At 46.4% G+C, this 27,886-nt stretch overlaps 1 protein-coding gene across 2 annotated transcripts in view; it reads right to left on the bottom strand.

Annotated features, from left to right (window-relative positions):
- CC2D2A (coiled-coil and C2 domain containing 2A) overlaps positions 1-27,886 on the bottom strand; it is a 177,837-nt gene that overhangs the window by 91,289 nt on the left and 58,662 nt on the right. For both annotated transcript variants that reach the window (XM_073574599.1, XM_073574600.1), the window contains exons 13-17: positions 13,427-13,567; positions 8,033-8,189; positions 7,366-7,589; positions 6,456-6,633; positions 4,832-4,988 (exon numbers count right to left, since the gene is read on the bottom strand). In XM_073574599.1, the coding sequence (XP_073430700.1) occupies positions 4,832-4,988; positions 6,456-6,633; positions 7,366-7,589; positions 8,033-8,189; positions 13,427-13,567 (857 nt within the window). The remainder of the gene's footprint in view (positions 1-4,831; positions 4,989-6,455; positions 6,634-7,365; positions 7,590-8,032; positions 8,190-13,426; positions 13,568-27,886) is intronic.

Here is a 27,886-nt window from a genome sequence, read left to right as displayed (position 1 = left end):
CCCCCGCATGCTCCAAAATTTCCTCTAGTTTTTTCTGAAGAGGAATTGGCCGTCACATGGAATGGAACATAGTCTCTGTTTCGATGGCAAATCCCCTGGACACCCTTTAAGCCACAGGGCTCGTCTTGCCACATTTGACAAGCTTGCTGCTCTAGCTGTTAATCTCGTGGAATCTGCTGAGGTATCCGCTAGGAAAGCTGCTGCTCCATGTACCAGTGTCAGATTAGAAAGTATTTCATCCCTAGGCACTCTATACCTGATCTGGTTCTCTATTTGTTGTAGCCAGACCATGAGGGCACAAGCGGTACAAGCACCAGCTATTGCCGGTTTTAATCCATCTGCTGATGCTTCCCAGATATGCTTCAGGAACCCATCTGCTTTTTTATCAAGCGGGTCTTTCAGCACGCCAGAGTCCTCTAATGGCAAAGATACCTTTTTTGAGGATTTAGCTATGGCACCATCAATTTTGGGGACTTTTTCCCAGATTTCTGAGTCTTTTTGTTCAAATGGGTACCTCCTTTTCGATGTAGAAGGTAAGTCACCCGACCCCTCAGGTTTTTTCCATTCCCTGTCAATTAAGGCCTTTATCTTATCATTTATAGGGAAGGTGCACTTTTTCCTTTCCTCCAGTCCTCCAAACATAACATCCTCCAATGATTTAGGAGTCTTTTCCTCCTTAAGGCCCATTGTAGACCTGACAGCTTTGACCAGTTTTTCTATGTCCTCTGTTGGGAAACACGGACGGCCCCCTATATCACTGTCCGAGGAGGATTCTGAGGACTGAGTCGAGGAAGAGGAGGTGGAGGGGGACAGGGATCTTTCCCGACCTTTCTGTCCTAGCGAGGCCTCTGAATCAGAATTCCTTTTGCGGCTTCTTTTACCCGTCTTTTTAAGGGCAGCCTTTAACCTCCTCTTGTATTACAGCCCGAAGGCTAGTTACCAAATCAGGGGTTTCCTCCCGTATGGTTTTGTTTATACAGTCAGCACAGAGGTCTTTCTGCCACTGATCTGCCAGCGGGTCTCTACATAGGGCGCCTTCTCTATTCTTTGTTTTGCCGCTAGACTTCCTCGACCCCTAGTGATCAAACAGAAAAATGGAACCCCGTTACCATAAGGGTGACATTCACGTAGATCACTCACCACCGCTGTCAATCAAGGGTACCGCTCTCGGAGGCTCCTCAGATGCACTCGTGACGTTTTTTCTCGACGTCTCAGAGTCATGCCGGTCGCGTTTATGACTGCCGCTCCCACCACTCAAGCGGCTGCTTCTGGTATGCTGGCGGCTCGGCACGGCATCTGGCGAGAGCTCTTGCTACTGCTGTTGCTCCTGCTGTCGCTGCTGCTGCTGCTCTTCTTGCCCCCACTTCCATTGTGAAGTTTTGGGCATGAGTGCGTCTTATGTGGTCATCCCCCTTTATGAGAGGGATCCACTGCACTCTCCGACTCCTCCGGTGCCCATTCACAGCCCCTCCCCTGCCCATTCACAGACCCTCCCCCCCTGCCACTCCGCCGGGATAATCTTTTACTGGACGGCGGTTTTTTTTCATGGGCACCGCCATCTTGGATCCGGCGCCGCCCCCGACGTCACTCGGGCGCGCCCATTCCCAGCATGCCTTGCGCGTGACGTCAGAGGGGCGCGACCCGGAAGCAGCCGCCCCTCCAGGATGCCGGCAGAGGGAGGAGGGCGGCGCAGCAGCCACGGAAGAGCCCCAGGACCCCTGACTGTGCTGCCCTAATGCCCGCTCGGACGCTGAGCCCCGGAGGACCCGTGGACGGCGCTTCCACCCCCGACGCCCAGCGCACAGGCTCTGCCTGCTCTTCCACGCTGGCACGGGGGTGGGCAGGTATGCAATCTTTGGACCGCGGTCTTCAGCACACAGGTCCCTGTCAGGACAGGAAACCCAACTGAAGCGAGGGAGAAGTACTGCCCTTTTATCTTCAGTAGGGTTCCTGTCCTGGCTGGGCGGATCCCCTCTCTCATGTTTTCCGTCATGGGAGACGGGAAAATCAAAGATTAAGGTTTTATTAATTATCCACTGTAGACAAAACGTTGATGTTTCGGCCAGTTCTTAGGCCTTCATCAGAACTATTATCTTCATTGTTTGTGGACCGCAAGATTAGAGCAAATAGCGTCACATACTGGTGCGCTCTGGAGAATGGCACAGAAGTGCTGGAGGAAGTAGGCCGCTACCGCTATAATGACACTTTGGGCACCATTTGGCTATTTTCAGTTAGGGATGTAATCATAGAATTGGAAGGGACCTCCTGGGCCATCTGGTCCAACCCCCTGCTCAAAGCAGGATTCGCTAAATCATCCCAGACAGATGTCTGTCCAGCCTCTGTTTGAAGACTTCTATTGAAGGAGAATTCACCACCTCTTGTGGCAGCCTGTTCCACTCATTGATCACTCTACCTGTCAAAAAGTTTTTTTCTAACATCTAATCTGTGTCTCCTCCCATTCAGTTTCATCCCATTGCTTCTAGTCTTTCCTTGTGCAAATGAGAATAAAGATGATCCTTCTGCAATGTGACAGCCCTTGAGATATTTGTAGACAGTTATTAAGTCTCCGCTCAGTCTTCTCTTTTGCAAGCTAAACATTCCCAAATCCTGCAACCTTTCCTCAAAAGACAGGGTTTGCAGACCGGTCACCATTCTGGTCGCTCTTTTCTGAACTTGCTCCAGTTTGTTGATGTCTTTTTTAAAATGTGGCTCCCAAAACTGGACACAGTATTCCAGATGAGGTCTGACCAAAGAGGAGTAGAGGGCAATAATGACTTCACGTGGTCTAGACTGTATGCTTCTGTTAATACATCCTAGAATTGCATTTGCCTTTTTGCTGCTGCATCACACTGTTGACTCATATTCAGCCTGTGATCTATTAGTATACCCAAGTCTTTTTCACATGTGCTGTTGCTTAGCCCTATTCCTCCCATTCTGTATATGTTTTTTCATTTTTATGGCCCAGATGTAGTACTTTGCATTTTTCCCTGTTAAAAACCATTCTGCTAGTTGCTGCCCACTGCTCCAGTTTATTTATATCTTTTTGAATACTCAGTTTTGTTGCCAGCGGTTTATAGATTAATGGCTGTGTTTTGAGTTATTTAGAGGGTACCCCAAATTTGCACTGTTATACAAGCTGTACAATGACTACTTTATATTGTATCAAAGTGTCAGATCTTCAGTGTTGTCCCCTGAAAAGATATAATACATTTACAAAAATGTGAGGGGTCTACTCACTTTTGTGATATACTGTAAACTCATGGGAAAGCCAAGGTAGACATGGTTATTCGCTCCACGCACCATTGTTTGGGGACAGAAATGTTGGCATTAATTGTAAAGTGCTGCAGAATATGTTGGCGCTATATAAATAAAAATTATTATTATTATTATTATTATTGGCAATTGTTTCTTCACAGGAACAAAGTCCAGCTCACCTTTAGGCAGGGACTAAAAAGTGGTTGATGCATCAAAAACGCATCAGTGTGTTTTATTGCTTTAAGCTGATATGGTTGTTATATGGAATTTTAACATGTACCAATAAAGAAGATTTTTAAGTCTGTGGAGCTGGATCTCTCCTCTTTGCTTTCGATTGTTTCCTTCACATCTACCTTCCATAATCCTTGGTTCAACTCCTCACATCTTTGTTTCTGAAGGTTCTCACCATCTTTTATATAGGAGTTGTCAGCTTTCCTGACATGTCTGCTAGTAAATTGCTATGCTGCCCATAATAAATATAAGATACAGATGTCCTCTTTAACCCATTCCTGACATACTATAATGTCCAAGATCACACCCCATGTTTGGTGCGAGCTCAGGTGCTGAGCCAGAGGTAAGAGATGCCAAAAGAGGAATACAGCCAGCATCTGCTTGTAAATGCCTCTGTCCATATATTAATCCATACACCCTTTTAAAACTTACAAAATAAAAATAAAATAAGCATATTTAGTATTGCTGCATTTGTAAAAGTCTGATCTATCGAAATATAAAAATCGTCCACCCGTATGGTAACTACTGTAAACTCTTAAAAAAAAAAAAAAAAAAATTCCAGAGTTGCGTATTAAAAAAATGCAATAAAAAGTGATATAAAAATATGTGTGATACAAAACGGTATTTATAAAATACAAAAAAAACACCCCAAAAAAAACCAAGCCCTTACAGAGCTGCATCGACAGAAAAGACAGAAAAAAAGGTTATGGGTCCCAAACTTATTATTTTTTTTTTAGTTCAGAGGAAAAGTTGATATCGCTATAGTATAGTAATGATCTAAAGAATCTTACTTCCAGGTTATTTTTGCCATACAATGAACACCATAAAAACAGAACCAAAAAAACATTAGCGGAATTGCCTTTTTTGTCCACCACATTATATGGTAAAATGTATGGCGTCATTTAAAGCTATAACTCGTCCTGCAAAAAAAACAAAAAACAAGCTCTTATATGGCGAAATCAAGGGTGAAAAAAATTATGGTTCTTGGAAAACGGAGGAAATACAGAAAGGGGTACATATGCACCGTCATAACATGGACATATTTGAACTTCGATGTAACTGCAACACGCAGATGTGAACCCACAATGGCTTCTACTAAACACATCTCCAAAAGGTTAATATGTGAAGTTTTATTGCCAGATGACAACAATGCGGCAATCTTCTGGGTCCTCCAAAGCAGCTGTATGGCTTTCCTCTATTGAAGATATGCACTAGGTCATGTCTTCTCCGATCAGCATGGCTGACCTACATCCTAGAGTATATAATCTTCAAGACCAAACATAAAGACAGACTTTAAATGACATTACTATTACTAAAGACAGAAACAGTAATTTAATTTTCTTACCGCTGCCAACTCCTTCATGATCATACATGACCCTCAGGTTACTGCTAAACTCAATCTCCTCCACTGTGGCTCTGCCAGTTAATACAGTGGTCTCCGGAATAGGCACAAAAACCTCCGCTAGTAGGGTGCTACCACCATGTCCGACCGTTTCATAAATCTAAAAACAAGAAGATCGTGAACCTTGTGAAACTATAGTAACACTTGAATGCCATAACAGAATTGGCTATAAACTTTTCTTTAAAGTCTTTTAATCTCAATTAAGCATATATGAAGAGCCTTAAACCTTTCTAACCAACGGAGATGGAGTGAGTATATTTAGCCATATGAGCATTAAAAAAGTTGCAAAATGTTTGAAAGCCTTTTCTTGATGAAAAATGTGTGACTTTTCAAGGTTCGTGGCACAGTTTGGGGAATTAAAGTGAGAGTCGTCAGTTCAACCCTTGTCATTAGTAAAACCACTAAATTCTAGAGCCAGTAGTTGACTGCTCATTGCGTGTGGAATATTTTTTTTGTCTTAAGAACCTTCCTAGATGTACACAATCTTAAAATCTGCATTAAATTTGTTGCAAAGTTCAGTTCGGATATCAGAAGTGTACCTGAACTTGAACCAGAACCCAAAGCAATGGACTCCCGGGAGAAGTTGGTGTCCGGCTTTCAGTCCAGGACGATAAGTGTCTGGTACAAACCCCGAACTTCGGGTTCGCTCATCTCTACTTGAGACCATTCGTGTGGGGGCTTTTCATCCAAGAGAATGGATTAATTCACACTTTTGCCTAAGAACACTGTCATGAATAAATAATGGGATCTAAACCCCCAAGAGCAACTTCTCAAACAATCCAGGAGCAATTTGGTGATGACAATGTTTGTTTTACATGATGGAGACCATGTCACAAGGCAAAAGTGATAACTAAGTGGCCAAGTGAACAAAACATTGACATTTTTGGGACAATGGCCAAGAAACTCCCCAGATATCAATCTCATTGAGAACCTGTGGTCAATCCTCAAACAGCGGGTGGGAAAAAAACACAGAAATTGTGATAAACGCCAAGTAACGATTAGACAATGGGTCATCAGTCAGGATTTGACCTACAAGCTGATATCCAGCTGCCAGGATGAAGACAAAGAGTACAAGTCTCCGGAGAAAATAAGTGTTAGCACTGTAAATATTGAGTCTTTGTATAAACTTGATGTATGTCAATGAAAGTTTAGAAACTTATGTATTGGTGATAATTGTAGTTCAGTAACCATAGAAACGTCTGACTAAAAGTCTAGTCTAAAAGTTGTGAAAACCAAAATTTGTGTTAGTCTCAAAACCTTTATCCATTTCTGTAGACCATTAACTTCTCAGAAAGCATTAAGGACTAGGCATCTGAGGGGGATCTGTACAAGGTAAAACAACCTACCTAACATTATTACTTTTTCTAACTAGATAGTCTTGTGCCAGCCTCTATTTTGCCTATATTTTATAATTTTCACATGATTGCAAAAAAATTAAATGATCTTTAGCATGGCATGCACAAGCCGACTTATATCGGACTCCATGTATCCATCTGTAGACCTAGGATTATTAACTGCCTATTGTGTGTCTGTGTGGAGGTTTGTGTGACTGTATAGTAATCAGTACCTGCAGCTTGATGCTCTCTGGCCAGTTATAAATCTGTAAATTAAAGATCTGTCCAAGATGGACCCTGAAGTCTGACCCCAGGCGGTTAGTTATGGTTCTGGACACCTCTTTATTGTTGAATAGGATCTTGATGAATAATGAATGTTTCTGTAAATCTTCACGTCTCAAAACTTCCACCCTGTAAGACGAAAAATTATTAGGATGTACTTAAAGAGATATGGTCAAAAACTGTTACATTACGGGTCACAGGTGGCAACATCTGGAGAGGAGGACCAGGGTGACAGAACCTCTTCTCATGAGAGCAAACATGGGTATCAAGGGTATCTGACAGCTACAATATGTCCGAGACGCCGAAAGAGGAAGAGACTGGAGCACAAGTGGCTGAGCCTACGGGCAAGATGGTACACAATTACTGCAGATGAGGATTTAGCAATTTAGCAGTACAGTCAAGTCTTCATTTTTGACCAAGAACATGCATTAATAAGATGGGAAATATGGTGGCTCAATAGCTAGCACTACTGCTTCACAGTGATAGAGTGTTGGGTTTGAATTCAACCAAAGACGAACATCTGATTGGAGTTTGTATGCTCTTCACATATTTGAAAGTGTTTTCTCAGCTAAAAACATACAGATTACATTGTGAGCCCCAATGAAAAGTGTATGAGCCCTATAAGAGAGAACAACTTGTTTCCTACAAGTCCATATTATAGACTTGTAAGTGAGAGAAGATGTGAATCGCCAACTCTTCTCATAGAAGAAATGGTTGAAAGGTAGAATAACTCTATAGTATAGCATAGCACGGAGATGGGAACCATGTTGAGGTTCATCGCAGTACAACGTAATACAGCAGTGTGTACTGAGAAAATATGTCAACCAAAGTGCCATTCCACGTATGTGCTGCATATATCACCTCGGACACATGTTGTTAGGGGTGATGGCTCCAGATAGGCTCAGTTCAGGATGCAAGATAGGGTCTCCGGGTCTTCTCCTGATGTTCGCCGCTTTATCCCGGACCTGTCGTTCTATCTCGTGCCTATCCACTAGAGCAGGGGGAAAAGGTTTGGTGGGTTCTTCTCCATCATCTGCCTCATCATCATCTTCCATGCCCTCTTTTTTCTTTTTATTCTTAACTTTCTGCATAAATAATAAATAAAAAGTTTAGAAATGAAGGTAAATGAAGAAATCCTCACAATGGGGTCAACAGAAAGGTTGAGGCAAGCTAATTGGACAGCTGAGGAGGAAATGCAGAATGATGACCTTTTAGAAGAATGTAGAGAACCAATGAAGGGAAAATAATGGCGGAATTAATTTCATTATAATGTTATACAGTAATCTGAGGGGTGCGCAACCCCTGACCTGCACTGCTGCTCTGTGTGGTTCCCAAGCACTGAGATACAGACAAGTCATTGACTGAAGGTGCAGAAAGATGTGGTGGCAAAAGTCAATTTAAATTCAATATGTCAAATCTGACTAATAGAATCCGTGCCCCCATGAAAAGTACAATAGGACCATATGGCCCCTGAGACCAGTAAAGGTTGTGCTCCACTGTTATCAGGGATTACACCTCCACGTTCTACCTGTGCTCGTTTCCATGCCTTCCATTGCTGATGGTCACTTCTGTATTGCTTCACATTCTTCTCATATTCCTCCGTATGTTCTTCCATCAGCTCATTTATTTCTGCTTGAATTTCCTCTTCGTATTCTTCCTCATCAATTTCCCTATGAACTTCTTCCCTAGGGTCAAAACAAGCTTTAGTGCCTGGATCTGGTGTACTTTTTATGACCAACGTATGGCGCCAAGTATCTTCATTATTCACTACACATGCTTTCTGCACATGTTTGGGACATTGTTGAAGATCTGAGAAAGCCATCATTGAAGAATGCAATACTCAATATAGTTAGAAAACATTGGTAAATCCTTAGCTAAAGCCTTTTCTAGGACCATGTTCTGTATACTACAGGGGCCATCTTACAGACTTAGCCCTGGGGCTGAGGAGCTTTACGTTCCGTCTCTGAGGGGCTTTACATCTGCTCAGTTGATTAGCCAAAGCTTAGCCAAGTCTAGCTTTCTTCTGCACGAACAATGTAAAAATACTTCACAGTTCTCTTGATTTCAATAAAAGTAAATGGTCATGTTTTTCTCAATTACGAGGTGCCTCCTCTTAGGACAGGGCTGTGCTCAGCTGATCCCCCCCCCCAATTCTTCTAATTCTGCCAGAAACTGCAGGTACATTCTCAGTGGAAATTCAGCACCAAATTTCACCCATCCAAATCCACATAGATTTGTCAGCAAATTAGTTGAAAAGGCAAAATTAATAATAAAAAAAAAAAAATCGCTTCCTCTGACACTTCTGTGGCACCTTGCCTGGTACCTGTACAGAATATTGTATCTAGACGGGACAATACTTGATCGCAGTCTTACAAAGATGAGTAGGCAAGGGAACTATAGAAGAACCAGTAATGGGGAATAAAGTTCTTTTTATTTTAATTTTCTCTTTTCAAAAAGATTTTTTTTTTTAGCAGGAATTAAAAACTCAAGGGGTTTCCACAGCAAAATCAGCTTTTTTTTTTTTTTTTTAAGTGTGGGGGGAGGCAACTGAGTTACTTTATTGATATCCATGAAGACAATCTGATTCCATTCGTTGTCATAAATGGACATTCCGTTGATTTAAAGGGAATCTGTGAGCCGGGCTTCACACGCCATGTTATTTACTGTATATATACATGTAGCTCTTTTAAACACATGTCCAGCAATCCCTTTACATGGTCAGTCCGTTCCTCCATTACTGAGAAATCAGCATTTGAATATGAAAATGACAATGACTATACAACTATGTGTAGATCTGAAGCCTCTGTCACTCCAGCTCTATTCCCCCCGCCCAGTGCCGACGCCTCTTGATTGACTGATGGCTCCTTTTTCTGAAGTCACATTATTGTGGTACACATTATTCCTTGTGGCCACAGGACAGCACACACCCAGGATATTTGTTTATTTTGCTACCTGTGCTGCACTTTAGAATTAGGTGTGTAATAGGGTCAGGAGGGATAGTCCACTTGGAGCGGGGGCGCCAAATCGAACATATTAGGGTGCCAAACTCGGATGACAGGTAGGAAATACTAGGGTGCCATAGTCCTAGTCACCTGGACCATATCTTGTCATCCATTGAATACATTTATACACACACCTTATATCTATTCTTTGTATGGAGAGTTTTTAACTGGATTAATTAAAAGTTATATTTATTTTAGTGGTCCAGGTTTTTGTGGTTTTGTAACGGATTAAGGCCCCACCTTACAAATTTGTTTTTCGGCTTATCTCCTGTTCCGGAAGTCACACAGCACAGAGGCTGTCAGTTAAGCGAGAGATGGCGGCAATAGGCAGAAAATAGAGCTGGCGTGACAGAGGCATCAGATCTACCATAGCTCTTCTTCCTCATTTGCATTTTGATTAAAACACTGATTTCTCAGGAACGGAAAGTCCATGTAAAGGTATTGCTGGACTTGTCTTCAAAAGAGTTACATACACATATGAATGGATTGAAGGGGGTGAAATTTTGCTGACAGATTCTTTTTAAAATCTATATGTTTAGTCAATTTCTAAGCATTTTTTCTGCAGCATGTGGAGGAGATTTAGAGATCTGATAGCCTCTCATCCATTTTGCTGCTATTGTAATATGCTGTGGATTTTTAAAAAGTAAATCAGGATAGAAATCTGCAGGATATTTGCCCTGTGTGAACACACCTTAAATGTATCTTCTTGATTAAAAAACCACTCCAGAGTATTTTTTTTTTTACAGCTGAGTGCTGCCTCCGTTCTTATATTCACCCTCTGGTGTGTTCACCATTTCTGGCACCCTTACGGTCCCACGGCACAATCTTGGTACCGCAACTTCTGACTGTCAGCAAGTCAGAAATTACGTCACCACCTCTCCATACAAATCTATGAGAGCCAGAATAGGCATTTCATGGACTTGTATTGAGTCATGACCTCCAGCTCACTATGAAACACTGGCACGATCTGGCAGGTCACAAACTGCTGGAGGACAGGTGCGGCTATGATGGGCGCTGAAGACTGAGGCAGACGAATATCAGACTAGGTGCTGATAACTTACATTAGAATCACCACTACAGCACTGCAATAAAAAGAAAAAATCCTGGAGTGGTGCTTTAAGGTTGATAAAGCATAATCATCCTACACACAAAACATTTTATAACTTTCTAATAATCTTCCTTCACTGTCTCACCATTTTGCTTGCTACCAGGTTGGCTCTGCCCTCAGTTTATAAAAGGATAAAGCAGTGTTCACTCTACTGAATGTGTGAGCTAAACAGACGGGTCTCCAAACATGGATCAACCAAACAATCAAAAATAATGTATTTAGCTTACAGAGCATTGTCTAGTTGGGATACAAGTGCATCCACTTCTCAGCGGCGGCAAGCAGGAGTAGGCGCAAGACTAGGTGCAGGACTAGGTGTAAAACAAGGTGCAGGACTAGGTGCAAGACTATTTGCAGGACTAGGTGTAAAACAAGGTGCAGGACTAGGTGCAAGATCAGGTGCAGGACTAGGTGCAAGACTAGGTGCAGGACTAGGTGTAAAAGAAGGTGCAAAACAAGGTGCAGGACTAGGTGCGAAACAAGGTGCGAAACAAGGTGCAAGGCTAGGTGCAAGACTAGGTGCAGGACTAGGTGCAGGACTAGGTGCAGGTTCGCTGCCTTCATATGTAAATAAATATATTCTCACTCACTGAGCACAAACAAATATAGTGAAAATGGAAAGTCATAAAAAAAAAAAAAATAGAAGCCAGTTGTGCTATAATACACGCCATAAATAATGAATTTGTCGGGCCATGTTACACCTCACGCTCCTGTTAAGCTTTTTGAAAAATTGCCGGCGCTTAAGACGTCAAAAGTCGTTGTGCAACTGCATGCTGCCTAATCATTCTGGAGCATTTGCAAATAACTGGTTTGTTGAACGAGGCCCATAAAGCAGATTTCAGAAATTGCTTATTTGTATATCCATTAGGCATTTTCATTCCAATTGCAGAAAATTGCAAAAGCTTTTTAAAAACTAATTCTGTACAGATGAAAAGCGCTCCTTGTGTGACTACATAAACCAGGAGATTCAGTGAGTGTTAGGCTAGATTGAGAATCAAGTCAATTATGCAAAGTCACACTCTAATCAAACTATGACCATAGTTTGATCCGATTCTCTCGGATCAGAAGATGGAGAAAAATATATTTCCATTCAGTCAGTCAGGAAATCAGACTGCACTCACATGTCATCCGAGTGCAGTACAATGTTTTCCACGCAATCATTGATTTTCATGGTCAAATACAATCCGAATATTGGATCAATCTCGTGCATGCTGCAATTTTTTTTTCCATGGACCGACTCCGTCAGAGTAAAAAAAAATTGGACATGTGCATGGCCCCATAGAACACCACTGGCCCGAGTGCGATCCGATGAACAGTATGTCGGATCGCAATCTGACAGATGATACGATCGTCTATACGAGCCTTTACAAGAACTGCTCACTAGTTATGAGCGAGCATGCTCGCAACTCAATGGTGCATCGGGAGTGCTTGGGTAAGCATCGAGTATTGCGGGTGCTCAAGCGCCATGCTCGAGTCCTTGCCCCACATACGGGGACTGCCTGCCATACACGGGTAATGCTGTAGCCATGCTGGCTATGGCATTACCATGTGTGACAGGCAATCACCACGTTTATTGGTTGTCTAACAGCTGTGAAACATGCGAGGCAGGGACTCGATAATGGGGCTCGAGCACCGGCGATATTTGATGCGCAGCAAAACACCACGATGCATGATCGAGTGGCGAGCACGCTCGCTCATCACTACTGCTCACCTGATACGGTTGTACGAGGCGATCACAAAACTGGGAGAAGTGTAGGTAGATCCACAATAGCCGGCTGCTGCTCCAACCGCTGATTCTACGACTCATGAGCGCCGGGATTGAAAGAGCATCAAAGTCAAGAAAAACTGCAGCGATGGACGAGCGCTGCCTATGGATTTACTATGTCCAGGGACAGGAGCAGAAAGAAAGTTTAAGGCTAAGTGCACACGTGGATTTTCCTCCTGCGGATTTTTCTGCGCAGATTTGAAGAAATCCGCAGGTCAATTGACCTGCATTTTTCCTGCGGATTTCTTCCTGTTTTCCTGCGGTTTTTGTGCGGTTTTCCACTGCGGTTTTCCCCCTGCGGATTTGGAGAATGGAGCAGGTGGAAAACAGCACAAAAGAAGTGACATTGCTGCATTTTTTGTACCGCACAAACCGCGCGAAAAAAAAGCAGCGTCTGCACAGCGTTTTTTTTAAATTGATTTACATTGTACTGTAATCACTTTGCGGATCCGCAGTGTTTCTGCGCGGTAAAATCCGCTGCGGATCCGCAGGAAAAATGCGTCGTGTGCACATGGCCTTATGGATGTAAAGTGTTTCGGACTTGATCCATCTCAATAATTTCTGTATCTCAAGAAGGAGCTGGGTGAACTCCAAAACACTTTGCATAAAGGGAAAAAAAAAAAACAAAAAAAAAAAAACTTTCCTTCAGCTCCGGTCCCTGGATTTCATAGATCCACAGGCAGCGCTCGTCCATCGCTGCAGTTTTTCTTCGTGTGTGTGTATGGAAATGAAAGGGCCTGGTGATTTGGATTGACAACTGGTCTTTCAGCAGTTTTGTCTCAAAATTATGCCCTGTAATATAATGTGATCAAAAAGGAGCGAAATGTTCACACACTGACACATGGTGACATCATGTGAGCGCTGTACACACCGATGCTACAGGAACATATTGTAAGCATTAGTTTACAGCAGTTTTAAAATCCCAATGGTTTCCAGATCAGGAGCGCGCTCTCTCCACAATTCTACAACTCTAGTTGTCATCACATTACATTCGCCCTAGGACAGGTACGTCTCCCCATCATCCATATGCCTCATGTCACCATTACATACTTTCGCAAGTAGAGTTTCACAGGGGTGTTGGCGAACTTCTGAAAATCGCGCAGAGACTTGATTTCTTTCCAAACTTTAATGAGGGACTTGAGAAGAATTCTGTCTCTTTCTTGCTCCGCATCTCGATATTTTCTTGTTTGCCTGGGATGCAAATATATATATATATAGATCATCACTGCTGGCAGGTGAAATGAAAAATAAAATATTCCGTGAGCTGATATCCAACTTGTCAGCTCTAGCCCTTAAAGGTAACGTATAGTCAGAAAAAGGAGATTTTTGTGTACTCACCATAAAATCTCTTAGCCATTAATTGGGGGACACAGAACCGTGGGTGTTATGCTGCTGTCCACTAGGAGGCGACACTATGCATAATCTGAAAAAGATTAACTATGGCTCCTCCTCTGCAGTATACACCCCTGGACGGCGTCAGCCTTCTCCAGTTTTGTGCCAAAGCATAAGGAGGAACGTAACCAAATAACATAACCATGCCTGTAAGAAGGCTACTATGTACGAGCTCAAAGAACAATATGAGAACTCAACAGTAAACAACGGCCCGTAAGGGCAACAGGGTGGGAGCTGTGTCCCCCAATTAATGGCTAAGAGAAAGAGATTTTACGGTGAGTACACAAAAATCTCCTTAACTCTGTCGCCTAATTGGGGGACACAGAACCGTGGGACGTCCCAAAGCAGTCCCTGGGTGGGAAGCAGTGGACGAATATTGTGTTGACAGTTCCCTAGACTTGGGGTACTGCCGCCTGCAGAACCAGTCTACCCAGGCTCGCATCCGCTGAGGACTGGGTATGAACACTGTAGTGTTTCGTAAACGTGTGTAGGCTAGTCCAAGTGGCCACCTTACACACTTGTTGTGCCGAAGCCTGATGCCGAATGGCCCAGGAGGCCCCTACTGCCCGTGTAGAGTGTGCCGTGATACCGGCCGGAAGAGGGGAACTGTTAAGTCGGTAGGCCTCATGTATGGTGGACTTGATCCACCTGGCAAGGGTAGCCTTGGAAGCCAGCAACCCCTTGCGACTACCTTCCGGAAGAATGAAGAGGGAATCAGATTTCCGGAAAGGTGCAGTCCTGGACACGTAAATCCGCAATGCTCTGACGAGGTCAAGCGTATGCAGAGCCTTCTCCACTCTATGAACCGGAACCGGGCAAAGGGAAGGCAGTGAAATCTCCTCATTAAGGTGAAAGTTGGACACAACCTTCGGAAGGAAGGATGGTACCGTGCGGAGAACCACCTTGTCCTGGTGAAAGGCTAGGAAAGGCCGTCTGCAGGAAAGTGCTGACAATTCCGACACTCTGCGTAACGAGGTGATCGCCACTAGAAAAACTACTTTCTGAGACAGAATGGAGAGTGGAACTCCTCTAAGAGGTTCGAAGGGTGGAGCTTGCAATGCTGTCAGGACCAGATTGAGGTCCCACGTATCCAGCGGACGTTTGTAGGGAGGAACCAATCGGGAAACTCCCTGGATGAAAGTCCTTACTTGCGGTTTAATAGCAATGCGCTTTTGAAAAAGGACTGAAAGCGCCGACACCTGACTCTTAAGCGAACTTAAGGATAGCTTGGCATCTAGGCCCGATTGAAGAAAACTTAGTACCTTCGGGAGGGAATAAGGGAGTGGGACTTGTCCATGAGATTCGCACCAAGAAAAGAAAGCTCTCCAGGTACGATAATAGAGCTTGGCGGAGGCAGGCTTCCTTGCCCTGATCATAGTTGCAATGACTGCCGGTGAAAAACCTGCCTGGGTTAGAATCCAGGTTTCAAGGGCCATGCCGTCAAATTGAGAGCCCCTGAATTCTGGTGGAAGAACGGACCTTGAGACAGAAGGTCGTGACGGTCGGGTAGACGCCAGGGGGCGTCTGCCGTAAGTTGGACGATGTCGGCGTACCATGTACGTCTGGGCCAGTCTGGCGCGATGAGGATGGTCGGAACTCCCTCTTGCTTGATCTTCCTCACGACCCTGGCGATTAGGGGGAGGGGTGGAAAAATGTACAGGAGTCGGAACTGGGACCAGTCCTGGACCAGGGCATCCGCTCCGAGCGACCGCGGGTCGTGTGTCCTGGCCATGAAATTGGGGACCTTGGTATTGAGATGGGATGCCATTAGGTCCACCTCCGGGGTTCCCCAGCATTGACAGATCTGGTAAAAAATCTCGGGATGGAGAGACCACTCCCCCGAGTCCATTCCTTGCCTGCTGAGGAAGTCGGCTTCCCAGTTTTCTACACCCGGAATGTGTACCGCAGAAAGTACCGACCTCGTGTCTTCCGCCCAGCGGAGGATATGAGCCACTTCTCTCATCGCCTGGGAGCTGCGGGTCCCCGCCTTGGTGGTTCACGTATGCCACAGCCGTGGCATTGTCCGACTGTATCCGTATGTGCGAGGCTGCAAGCAAGTGATGAAAGGCTCTCTCAGTGCCAAGAGGATGGCCCTGATTTCCAGAACATTGATGGGCAATGTCACTTCCCTCGGTGACCACTTGCCCTGTGCCCTGTGATGTAGGTGCACCGCCCCCCAGCCTGTCAGGCTTGCATCGGTAGTCAGGATCTTCCATTGTCCTGAGAGGAATGGCTTCCCTGGTGTAAGCGAGGTTGGTTTGAGCCACCAATGCAGGGACCTCCTGGTTGATGACGTCAACCTGAACTCCCTGTCGAGGGAGAAGGGGTTCCTGTCCCAAGATCTGAGTATGGCTAGTTGAAGGACCCTGAGGTGAAACTGGGCAAATGGCACTGCCTCTATTGCTGCTGCCATCCTGCCGAGAACTCTCATGGCAAACCGGAGAGATCGAGGAGGACTGCGAAGGAGTGTGCGAACTCCCAGACGGATGGCCAGTGTCTTGTCCTTGGGAAGGAGCACCAGGCCCCTGGCGGTGTCGAATACCATTCCCAGGAATGTTAGAGTCCGAGTTGGGATAGTCGACGATTTCTGTAGGTTGACTAGCCATCCCAGGCGACTCAGTGTCTAGTGCGATTGAGACACTGACCTCGCAGTCTTTGAAAGTGGGAGACTTGATGAGGAGGTCGTCCAGGTACGGGACGACTAGGATGCCTCTTGAGTGCAGGACGTCCATGGTGGCCGCCATGACTTTGGTGAACGTTCTTGGAGCCGTGGAGAGTCCGAACGGAAGGGCGACAAACTGGTAGTGGTTTTGGTTGACCGCGAACCTGAGAAACCTTTGGTGGGCGGGAGCAATTGGTATGTGGAGATACGCATCCTGTATGTCTATGGAGGCGAGGTATTCTTCCTGGTCCATGGATGCAATGATGGACCGGAGGGACTCCATGCGGAAATGACGGACCCGTACGTAATTGTTGAGCTGTTTTAGGTCCAGTATGGGTCGGACGCCGCCTCCTTTCTTGGGGACTACGAACAAATTTGAGTAGAATCCTCGGAATCTCTCGTTCGCGGGTACCGGCACCACAACTCCTGATTGAAGGAGAGAGGAAACCGCTTGGTGGAAAGCACGAGCCTTTTCTGGTGGTGTTGGAGGAATAGAAAGGAAGAACCGGTTCGGTGGAACGTAAGTGAACTCTATCTTGTATCCGGAAGACACTATTTCCCTGACCTACCTGTCTTCTGTAATAGGCAGCCAGACTTGCTGAAAGAGTAAAAGTCGGCCGCCTACTGGTGGGGTGTCTTCCGGAGGTCTCGAGTCATGATGAAGCGAAGTTCTGAGGTTTTCCTCCCTTGGGTTTCGCTTGGCCTGCTTTCGACTGCCAAGCCCTGTCCGGTCGCTGCTGCGTCCGTCGGTTGTCTCTGCGTGGAGAACGGTTGTGGTTTTGCACTGGGCGCGAAACGGACCAGCCCGAGGAATTCCAAAAGGATCGGAATCGCGTCTGGTTTCTTCGTTTAAACGTGCGTTTCGGTTTTAGTTGAGGGAGAGAGGTACTCTTACCCCCAGTGGCATTGGCTATCATGGTGTCCAACTTTTCGCCGAAAAGTCTTCCAGTAAAATACGGAAGTCGCGTGAGGGACTTCTTTCAGGCCGCATCCGCTTTCCATTCTCGCAGCCAGAGGATGCGTCGGATCGTGATGGCGTTTGATGCTATTCCCGCTACACCTCTGGCGGAATCCAGGGCTGCATGAATCATGTAGTCTGCTACCACTGCTATCTGGACCGCTTGGTCCGAGAGCTCAGGATTTGAAGCCTGAAGACCCTCCTGTAGTTTTTTGGCCCAAGCCAGGATGGCCTTGGCTGCCCAAACTGAAGCAAACGCAGGGCCCAGAGAGGCGCCTGCCGCTTCGAAAATAGAACGAGCCATGCGTTCTACTTGCCGGTCTGCTGCGTCCCTGAGGGTTGAGCTATCCGGCAGAGAGAGTAAAGTCTGCGCTGCTAGCCTAGAAACCGGAGGGTCCACTTCAGGTGGATCTGTCCATTGTTTGTGTCTTTCTGTGGGAAGGGGTACTTCGCTTCCAAATATTTGCGATTAGCGAATTTTTTCTCAGGCTGCGCAAACTGTTTGGTAAGTATTTTCTCAAACTCATGGTGATTAGGGAAGACCTTAGGTGGTTTCTGAACACTTTCGAAGCAAATCCTATGTTCTGGGACTTCCGGGGGCGACTCTGGAATTTTTAGCACCCGATGAATGGCAGAAATTATGTCCTCAACTAGCGCTGTATTGCTAGGGGGAGAAGGTACCATGGACCTGACCGTTTCGTTATCTGAGTCGGAGTCACAGATGCCCTCCGAATCCTGTGCCTCGCTAAGGTGATCCCTGGAGGGCGACCTGGGGCGGGGGTCTTCTGTGGTGGGGGATCCCTGTGGTAAATTGCACTGTCTGTCTGTGGCAGGGGACTGCTCAGGAGACCTGGAATGACGCTGTCTCTCCCTGGAGGGGGACGACCTCATGCTATAGTGCGACTCAGGTGATCGAGACCTGTGGGTCCGCTTACGTCTGTGAGAGTCGGAAGCAGCATGTTCCTGAGACAAGCTGTCCGTTTGCTGTGTACCGTCCATAGCCGGGGCCCGACTCTGCAGAGCTTGCAGTAATGTAGCAGTTAGGTTGTCTATGGACTGTGACAGACTGAGACATCTGAGTTGCCCATTCCGGCGTGGCCTGTGACACTGAGGCGTCAGTAGGGACTCCCTGGGGTTCTGACCCAGAGTTCTGGATGCAGTCCCGGCAGTGCGGATACGTGCTGCCACTAGGGAGCGTGGCTTTGCAGGCTGTGCAGAATGCATAGAAACATTCCTGCCTGGTTCTCTTCCTTGAGTCCGGCATAGTGCACAGAGGCTGGCTATAAGGGATCGTACAGGGGTGGCTACGCAGAGGGAACCCACAGAGAGCCTTATAGGAAGTATAGATTCACAGCTGAGTAATGAGAACCCAGCTGTGAGCTTACCCCACCGGTGTGCCCCTAGGTCCAGCGCCGACAGATCCCAGTTCTGTGCCCCCCGGAGACCGCTGTGATGTTCCTCTCCTGGATCTTATCCAGAAAAAATGGCCACCGGGACTCTGAGGAGAGGGAGGAGGGGGCGGAGAGCTGAAAAGGGCGCGCTGGGCTGTGTAAAAACGCGCCCTTTCTGCCTCAGTCCGCCCCTTCTATGACACTCCAGCGTGTCATTTTGGTCATCCGGGGGGCGGGCCGGGGGCGGGGAAAAGGCGGCGGCTTCGGCTAGGCCGAAGCCGCGGTCTAAATTAGAGGCCTGATGCCCAGGAGGGCTCCAGAGCGGCGCGGTAGTCTGGGGGGGGGGGGGGGCGGATTTGTACCAGACCCCCCCAGAATGGTCGACTGGATAGCGGTGGGGGTAGCAGGGGTAGCAGTTTCTGTATGGGGGGCCCCTGAAGCGCTATGGAGCCGCTGCTGTTGCAGAGACAGGGACGCAGAAAAGCCCTGTCTCTGCTGTGCCATCCAGTCCGCACCCTCCCCCGGCCCCAACAGGATCCCTCAGCCGGCCTGGGGTCCCTGGAAGCTGCGGAATGCTGCCTGATCTCCGACCCTACCTGAGGCGTCTCAACCTAATGCCCCCTGCGGGGGATTAGGGAGGGTGCGTCTATCACCGTCAGGGGGTCTTCATCCTCGCCTCAACCTCAACCCAGACCCCTTAAAGGGGTTGGGGAAGGAGGGGGGTCTCGACCTCGAGCCAGGACCCGAGGGAGCGACATGGGGAATAGCCACCTCGACCTCAACCGGGTACCCCTAATAGGGGACCGAGGAGGGAGCCATGCCGGGAGTCTCGCTGGTGACCCACTTTTCTTCATCTGTATTTCCGGACGAAAAAAGGAAAAAAACGGAAGAAAAAAAGAAGGTGTGCCTCCTTGCGACACCAAGCAAAAACTGGAGAAGGCTGACGCCGTCCAGGGGTGTATACTGCAGAGGAGGAGCCAAAGTTAATCTTTTTCAGATTATGCATAGTGTCGCCTCCTAGTGGACAGCAGCATAACACCCACGGTTCTGTGTCCCCCAATTAGGTGACAGAGTAATTAGGTTTAAGTTCAATAGATTTTTATATATTTTGTCTTGTTTTCCTTGTTACTATACATAAAAATCCTAATACCTCTGGCATTGAGTCTCATGATAAGCCAACAATGTCGGCTCTGTAGAGATCACTTCTCATCAGTCATCTCATTATCATCACAGGCAGGATTACAGTGACAGGTAACACCAATTCACAGGAAGTAGAATAAATCTTTCAAAATTCCAATTTGCCAGACGCACTTTTTTCCTCCAGAATTTTGTGCGTCTTGTAGTCCAAATGTACCTGCTATGGCTATGGATGGGGCGGTGGGGGAGCAGGTCACAGGAGTCAGGAGCCGGCAGCTGCGGCTAACACCAGTGCCCGCTATTAAAAGAAAATGAATATTCACTGCTCCCCATGCCCATAGTCCCGCCCACCTCTATGCACTGAAGCCAGCACTAAGAGGTGGGAGGGACTATGGGCGTGTGGAGCAGTGAATATACCAGGATGGGTATCATATATATCAGGAAGGAGGGGCATGTATACCTGGATTGGAGACATATACATACCAGCAAGGGGGACATTAGTACAGAATTAGGGGACATTACCCCTATAACAGTGTCAGCAGCAGATCCCCCTCCCCTCATAAAGCATCATGATCACATTTTTTTGCTTCAATTTTTTTTTTTTATTTTCCTCCTCCAAAACCTAGGTGCGTCTTATAGTCCGAAAAATACAGTAATTTTGATATTCCTTTATCCATGGTGTGCAAGATAATCAAGAAGCTTACAACCCATGGCACTGCAGCTAATCTCCCTGGACATGGGCGGCAAAGAAAAATTGATGAAAGGTTGCAACACAGGATAGTCAGGATTGTAGATAAGCATCCCCAATCAAGTTTGAAAGAATTTTAACCTGTCCTGCAGGCTCAGGGTGCATCAGTCTCAGCACGAAGTATCCGTAGACATTTGAATGAAATGATACACTTTAGCAGGAGAACTCCACTGCTGACACGGAGACATAAAAAGCTTGACTGCAGTTTGTCAAAATGTACATGAGTAAGCTAAAATTCTTCTGTTTACCGAAAATGGATTGAGGCCTGCAAAGAAGAGAACACAGTACCGACAGTCAAATATGGTGGAGATGTTTTGGGGATGTTTTTCTGCCTCTGGTACTGGATGCCTGTGTACAAGGCATCATGAAATCTGAAGATTACCAAAGGATTTTGGGTCGCAATGTAGTGCACAGTATCAGAAAGCTGGGTTTGCTTCCTTGTTGGCAGCGGATTAATCGCTCTACTGTCCAGCCATTCAACAGTGAATTTATATTTATTCAGGAACAAAAATAACACAGCTTAAACTGGTATTTCTTATAGCTTAGGATCTTAGCATCTTGTGTGTCAGCTTGCAAAGGGAAAGTAAAATGTGCTCCAGCTCCACACCCAGTGAGCAGGAAAGTCCTGTTATTTTTTTTTTTTTGTTATCAATGCATTATTGGCAATATAAGACTATTGCTGTAGACAGAAATTCTTGCACTATTAAACAGTAGTAAATAGTTGATGCAATAAATACAATAATAACTATTATTCCAACAGCCATGGGTCTTCCAGTAGGACAATGACCGCAGACATACTTCAAGAAGCATCTAGAAATGGATGAAAACAAAGCTGGAGAGTTCTGAACTGGCCAGTAATGAGTCTAGATCTAAATCCCATGGAACACCCATGGAGAGATTTTAAAATAGTTGTTGGGAGAAGGCATCCTTCAAATATGTGAGACCTGGAACAGTTTGCATAAGAAAAGTGGTGCAGTTGAGAGGTGTAAGAAGTTTGTTGATGGTTATAGGAAGAGATTGATTGCAGTTATTTATTCCAAGGGGTGTGCAACCACGGCAAGGCGACACTTCTCTGCACCTGTTCACACTATATGGAGGTGCTGGTCAGGTTTTTTGTAGTTTGTCACTGGAGGTCATGACTGCCTCCTTTCTGACTCTGCACTCCTCCCAGCAGCCTAAGGGTGATTTTAGTTAGTGCTGGTTCCTATCTGCCCATTTAAAATTGTAAGTTTATAACCAGATAGAGGCATGTTTAGGATGTTAGGAACCATCAGAGAAATGTCACCTTGCCTGGCTGATGGGCACAAATGAATTGGCCAATTTATGTGCCACAAACCTTCATTTTTTGTAAGTACTTCATTTTAGAAGTACATGTTATTCAGCAACACTGTCGTTTAGATAGTTTACCTCTTGTGTTGCATATATCTTGGTCCGTACTGAGTGCTGCTGTGTCCCCTTTTTTGCATGTTATGCAGTCATTGCAGCTTGCACCTGTTCACACTATATGGAAGTGCAGGTCATGTTTTTTGCAACTATTTAGCATATGATTAGTTATTCAGATTCTTGTCATGTCACTGCATTGTTCTTGTTTTACTCCTAATAAAAATTAAACATTTTTATTTTGTCAATCCACCTTTGGCTTTCAACACTGCCTGGAATCCTTCAGGGCATGTTCTCGATCAGATTCAAACATATCTTCACTGAAATCTAATCTAAGGTCTCTTCACGTTCCCAAACTTGATGCATACTGGTCGACACACTTGGGTACGTATACAGTTTTTTCTTCAACTCTTCCCACAAGTGTTTGATTGGGTTGGGGTCTGGGGACATTGCAGTACCTCTACGTCATTGTGCCATGTCTTCACCAATCTTGACGTATGTTTCGGGTCTTTGCCCTACTGGGATACTATGTCATCCTTTCATACCCATAGTACTCGAGTGTACAAACTAACTAGTTTTGCAGGATGCTCAGCATTGATCTTGGTGAAGTATTCAATGCTTTTGGCTGTGAAACAACCCTATATCATCAGGCTTCCTGCACCGAACTTGTCAGTTCCTTCAAATTCTCGACACATTAGCCCCTTTTTCTCTTGTTTCTTCCAGACCCATTTGCACCCATCAGAGCCTAGTCTATTGACTTTTGTCAGTTCGCTCCAAATCACCTGATTCCATTCTTTTACTGTCCACTTTTGTTACTTTTTTTGCAAACTAGAGATGGCGTATCCTATGACGATATTGAAATCAAGGCTTCTTTACCTTTTTTTCGAGCCACCATTCCAGACTTGTTGACTCCAATATTTTGCTCGGATGTCCAACTCTTGGCTTTTGAGTAGATGGACGGACTTCATTTTGTATTCTTCCAGCTGTCATGGCATTCACATAATACAGTTTGGCAATATTTCTTGGTCGAGAGACCGCTAGCGATAAGCTGGATGATGCCATTTCTCTTCTCTTGTTGTGTCTTTTCTTTTATTATAAAAAATTGTTTAGTTTAAAGAGTTTTCCTCCATGATGGCACTTTTACTTTTAAATTATAATATCCTATTTCCATATATTATTTATTCAGGCACATTTTAATTAAAAATTTTTATATTTTTTGTACTACTTTTTTTTTTTTTTGCTCTTGCAAAAAATACTTCTCACCTCTCTGGCTGGCACCGTGATTTATAGTCAGTGACAAAAAGTAATAGAAGATGAGCAAAACAATACGAGAAGGAATGTGAATTTCATTATGGTCACAATTTATGTACAATGGTCTGATTCCAATTAGACTTGTCTAATTTATTCGAAGAGCAGTGAAGCCGCACATAAGTGAAACCATTGCTCCTCAATATGTCACCAACATTCTCGAAGCATACTTTCTATGAGGTAATGTGCCTGGCAAGGACAAAGCGCTGCCATGTGGAACCACTTCTGTGGTTGTGGCTAAACTCCATGGAAGGCAGAAGATATTAACACTCAATAGGAGATCCAAGGCATGGGACAGAAAATTCAGACATGTTGGGAATTATGACTGACCATGCACATTATACAGCTGTCTGCTGGACCTTTCTTCAGCCCACAACTTTACTATCCTTCATATATTTGTACACTTGTTACAGCCAAGCCAGTAAGAAGAGGAGAGCAACCGATATCAAAGACCTCTAGAGTTGACTTAAGGCCCTTTTACATTTAGCGATGCACCAGCGATCCGACCAGCGATCCGACCCGGTCAGGATCGCTGGTGCATCGCTAAATGATCGCTAGTGAGCTTTCATACAGAAAGATCTCACAGCGATGCAGCGCACGATACTCACCTTTCACACACAGCGATCCTGCGTCCTCCCGCCCTCGTCCAGCGTCGCTCGTCGTCACAGCAGGAAGCGCCCGACGAGAAAGATGGATTTTTGGTTCTTACCGTAAAATCTCTTTCTTGGAGCCTTCATTGGGGGACACAGATTACCATGGGTGTATGCTGCTGCTGCTGCTGCTGCTAGGAGGCTGACACTATGCAAAACAAGAAAATTAGCTCCTCCCCGGCAGTATACACCCACCGACAGGCACCAAGCACCTCAGTTGGTGAGAAAGCAGTAGGAGAAGCAACGAGAAAACTCTAAACATATGTACTAACCCAACAAGTGTTTCAAAGACCCAACACGGTACAACTTAAACAGGGCGGGTGCTGTGTCCCCCAATGAAGGCTCCAAGAAAGAGATTTTACGGTAAGAACCAAAAATCCATCTTTCTTTATCGCCTTATTGGGGGACACAGATTACCATGGGACGTTCCAAAGCAGTCCCAAGGGCGGGAACAGCAATAAGGAACGAAAGAATAGGAAATGGTTAGATCGGCCAGTGTGCCACCGCCGCCTGCAGAACCTTCCTTCCAACAACTGCATCAGACGAGGTCTGGGTATGAACCCTGTAGAACCTCACAAAGGTGTGCAAGGACGACCAGGTCGCGGCCTTGCAAACTTGTAAAGCTGAAGCCTGGTGACGAACGGCCCACGAAGCCGCCACAGCCCGGGTGGAGTGAGCTCTCACTCCCGGAGGGGGCCGTTTTTCCTGAAGTCGGTAAGCTTCCAGAATGGTCGAACGAATCCAGCGAGCGATCGTGGATTTGGAAGCCGGAAGCCCTTTCCGGTGACCTTCAGAGATGACCAGCAAGGAATCAGACTGACGAAAGGAAGAGGTCCTGGCGAGATAGACACGCAGGGCTCTAACTACATCCAGTTTGTGGAGAGACTTCTCAAGCGGATGAGAGGGAGCCGGACAAAAAGATGGGAGAATGATATCCTCATTGATATGGAAAGAGGAAACCACCTTTGGAAGAAAAGAAGGAACGGGCCTGAGGACGACCTTATCCTGATGGAGAATCAGGTAAGGGGAAAGACATAACAAGGCCGCCAATTCAGAAACTCTTCTGATGGATGTAATGGCAATCAAAAAGGTGACCTTCCACGAGAGAAGGGACAAAGGAATGGCCTGGATAGGCTCGAACAGCGCCTTCTGGAGAGCGCTAAGAACGAGATTGAGATCCCACGGGTCTATCGGCGAATGATGAGGAGGAGCCACATGGGAGACCCCTTGGAGAAAGCTTCTCTACCACAGGTCAAGACCTATCTCTCTTTGGAAGAGGATAGAGAGAGCGGAAACCTGGCCCTTGAGCGTACAGAGGGACAGACCCGCTTCTAAACCAGACTGAAGAAACCCAAGGATAGATGGGATAGAAAAGGACATTGGGAAGACTTTTTTATCATCACGCCAACGGAAAAAAGCCTTCCAGTACCTATGGTAAATGCGGGAAGAGGCTGGTTTCCTGGCTCTGAGCATAGTTTGAATAACCTGACTGGACAGACCTGATTCCTTCAGGATTGCGGTCTCAACGGCCATGCCGTCAAACTCAGAGACTGAGAATTCTCGTGGTAAAGGGGGCCTTGCAAGAGAAGATCCGGACGGTCTGGAAGCCTCCAGGGAGCGTCCGCGAGCATGTTCACCAGTTCCGCGTACCAAGGATGTCTCGGCCAATCTGGCACCACTAGATTAACTGGTCCGCCTTCCGATCTTATCTTTTTGACCACTTGTGGGATCAAGGCAAGAGGCGGAAACAGATAAGGAAGTCGGAACTGGGACCACGGAATTACTAGGGCGTCGCAAGTGACGGTTAGAGGGTCCCTGGACCTGGCTACGAAGCGCAGAACTTTGTGGTTCATCCGAGATGCCATGAGATCGATATCCGGTGAGCCCCAGCGCTGACATATCTGATCGAAGACTGTGGGATGAAGAGCCCATTCGCCTGACGCTAGACCTTGACGACTCAAAGTCGGCTGCCCAATTTTCCACCCCTGGAATGTGAACGGCTGAGATTGCCGGAACGTAACATTCCGCCCAGCGCAGTATCTTGGCCACTTCTGACATTACTTGCTTTCTGCGAGTGACCCCCTGGTGGTTTATGTACGCCGCAGCCGTGGCGTTGTCCGACTGAATGCGGACTGGCTTGCCGACGAGGAGAGGCTGCCAGCGAAGAAGGGCCAGGAAGATTGCTTTGATCTCCAGAAGATTGATAGGCAGAAAAGACTCCTGTGGATTCAAGCGGCCTTGGGCCGCTTTCTGATGGAACACCGCTCCCCAGCCTAGAAGGCTGGCATCGGAGGTGATGACTTGCCACTGAAGCGGAAGGAAAGACCTCCCTTGTAGAACTGACGCTGGCATTGCCCACCAAGTCAGGGATTGCCTCACTCTGAGAGGGAGGAGAATGGGACGGTCCAAGGACAGCGTGGACTTGTCCCAGGCTGAAAGAAGGCATAGCTGGAGGGGATGAAGATGAAAGTGTGCAAAGGGCACTGCTTCCATGGAAGCTACCATCTTCCCCAGAACCTTCATGCAGGACCGAAGGGGGATGGGCGCTGGCCGTTTGAGGATTTTGATTCCCTTGGAAAGAGCCGTAAATTTTTCCCTCGGGAGAAACACCCGGCCCAGGTTAGTGTCGAATTCCATGCCCAGAAAAGTCAGACGCTGCGTGGGGATCAGAATGGACTTCTCCTTGTTGACTAGCCATCCGAGACGGCAGAGAGTGTCCAGGGTTATCTGAAGACTCTGAAGGTAGTCTTGGCGGGACGAGCCCTTGATCAAGAGATCATCCAGATAAGGGATGATGAGGATCCCCCTGGGGCGAAGGATGGCCATGACTGTCGCCATCACCTTCGTGAAAACACGGGGAGCGGAGGCTAGGCCGAAGGGGAGAGCCGTGAACTGGTAGTGATTTTCCTGAATCGCAAACCGAAGATATTTCTGATATTGCAAACAAACAGGTATGTGCAGATAGGCATCCCATATGTCCACCGAGCAGAGGAATTCTCCGGGTTCCATTGAGGCTCTCACCGACCGAAGGGACTCCATTTTGAAATGAAGAATCTTCACGTGGCGATTGAGCAATTTGAGGTCCAGGATTGGGCGAAGGGAGTCTTCTTTCTTCGGGACTACGAAGAGATTTGAGTAGAACCCTGAAACCCGTTCGTTTGGGGGGACGGGAACAATCACTCCGGCGGAAAGAAGGGAGGAAATGGCCTGAAGAAACCCTGGAATCAGGGACCGCTGTCTCGGGGGTCGAGACAGTAAAAACGGTCTGTTTGGGGGGGAAGCAAATTTGATCTTGTAACCGGATGCAACGATTTTTCTGACCCAAGAGTAGTCGACAGCGGACAGCCAAGCATCGACGAAAAGGGAAAGTCTGCCTCCCACCCTGGAAGAACTTCCAGGTGGGGGTGACCCGTCACTTGGAGGAAAACCTGCCGGAACTGGCGCCTGAAGACCTCTAGATCTCCAGCGGAGAGCGGGCTTGCAAGAAGGTTTTTTTTTTTCTCTCTTCCTGCTCCCTAGTGGTGGAAGAGCGATCTTGCGGAGCAGATCTTTCCGTGGAAGAGAAGGGACGAAAAAACCTGAACGGCCGGAAACCCTTTCTGTTAAAAAAGCGTTTTGGTCGAGACTGGGGGAGAGAAGTGCTTTTACCGGCAGTGGCATCGGAGATTATCTGATCCAGCTTGGCTCCAAAGAGCCTAGAGCCATGGAATGGCAGATTAGTAAGCGACTTTATTGAAGTAGTATCCTCATTCCACGACTTTAGCCAAAGGACTCGGCGTATAGCGACTACGTTGCTGTAAGCCATAGCTACGCACCCGGCTGCGTCCAAGGAGGCGGCCAAAAGGTATTTACCCGCATGGTTAATCTGATCTGCCAGATCTGCT

This window comes from Dendrobates tinctorius, unplaced genomic scaffold (assembly GCF_039654945.1).
Source record: "Dendrobates tinctorius isolate UK_male_01 unplaced genomic scaffold, ASM3965494v1 ptg000039l, whole genome shotgun sequence".
NCBI lineage: Eukaryota > Metazoa > Chordata > Amphibia > Anura > Dendrobatidae > Dendrobates > Dendrobates tinctorius.
The sequence above is the reverse complement of the archived record's forward strand: the minus strand, read 5'-3'. Positions and strand labels throughout refer to the sequence as shown.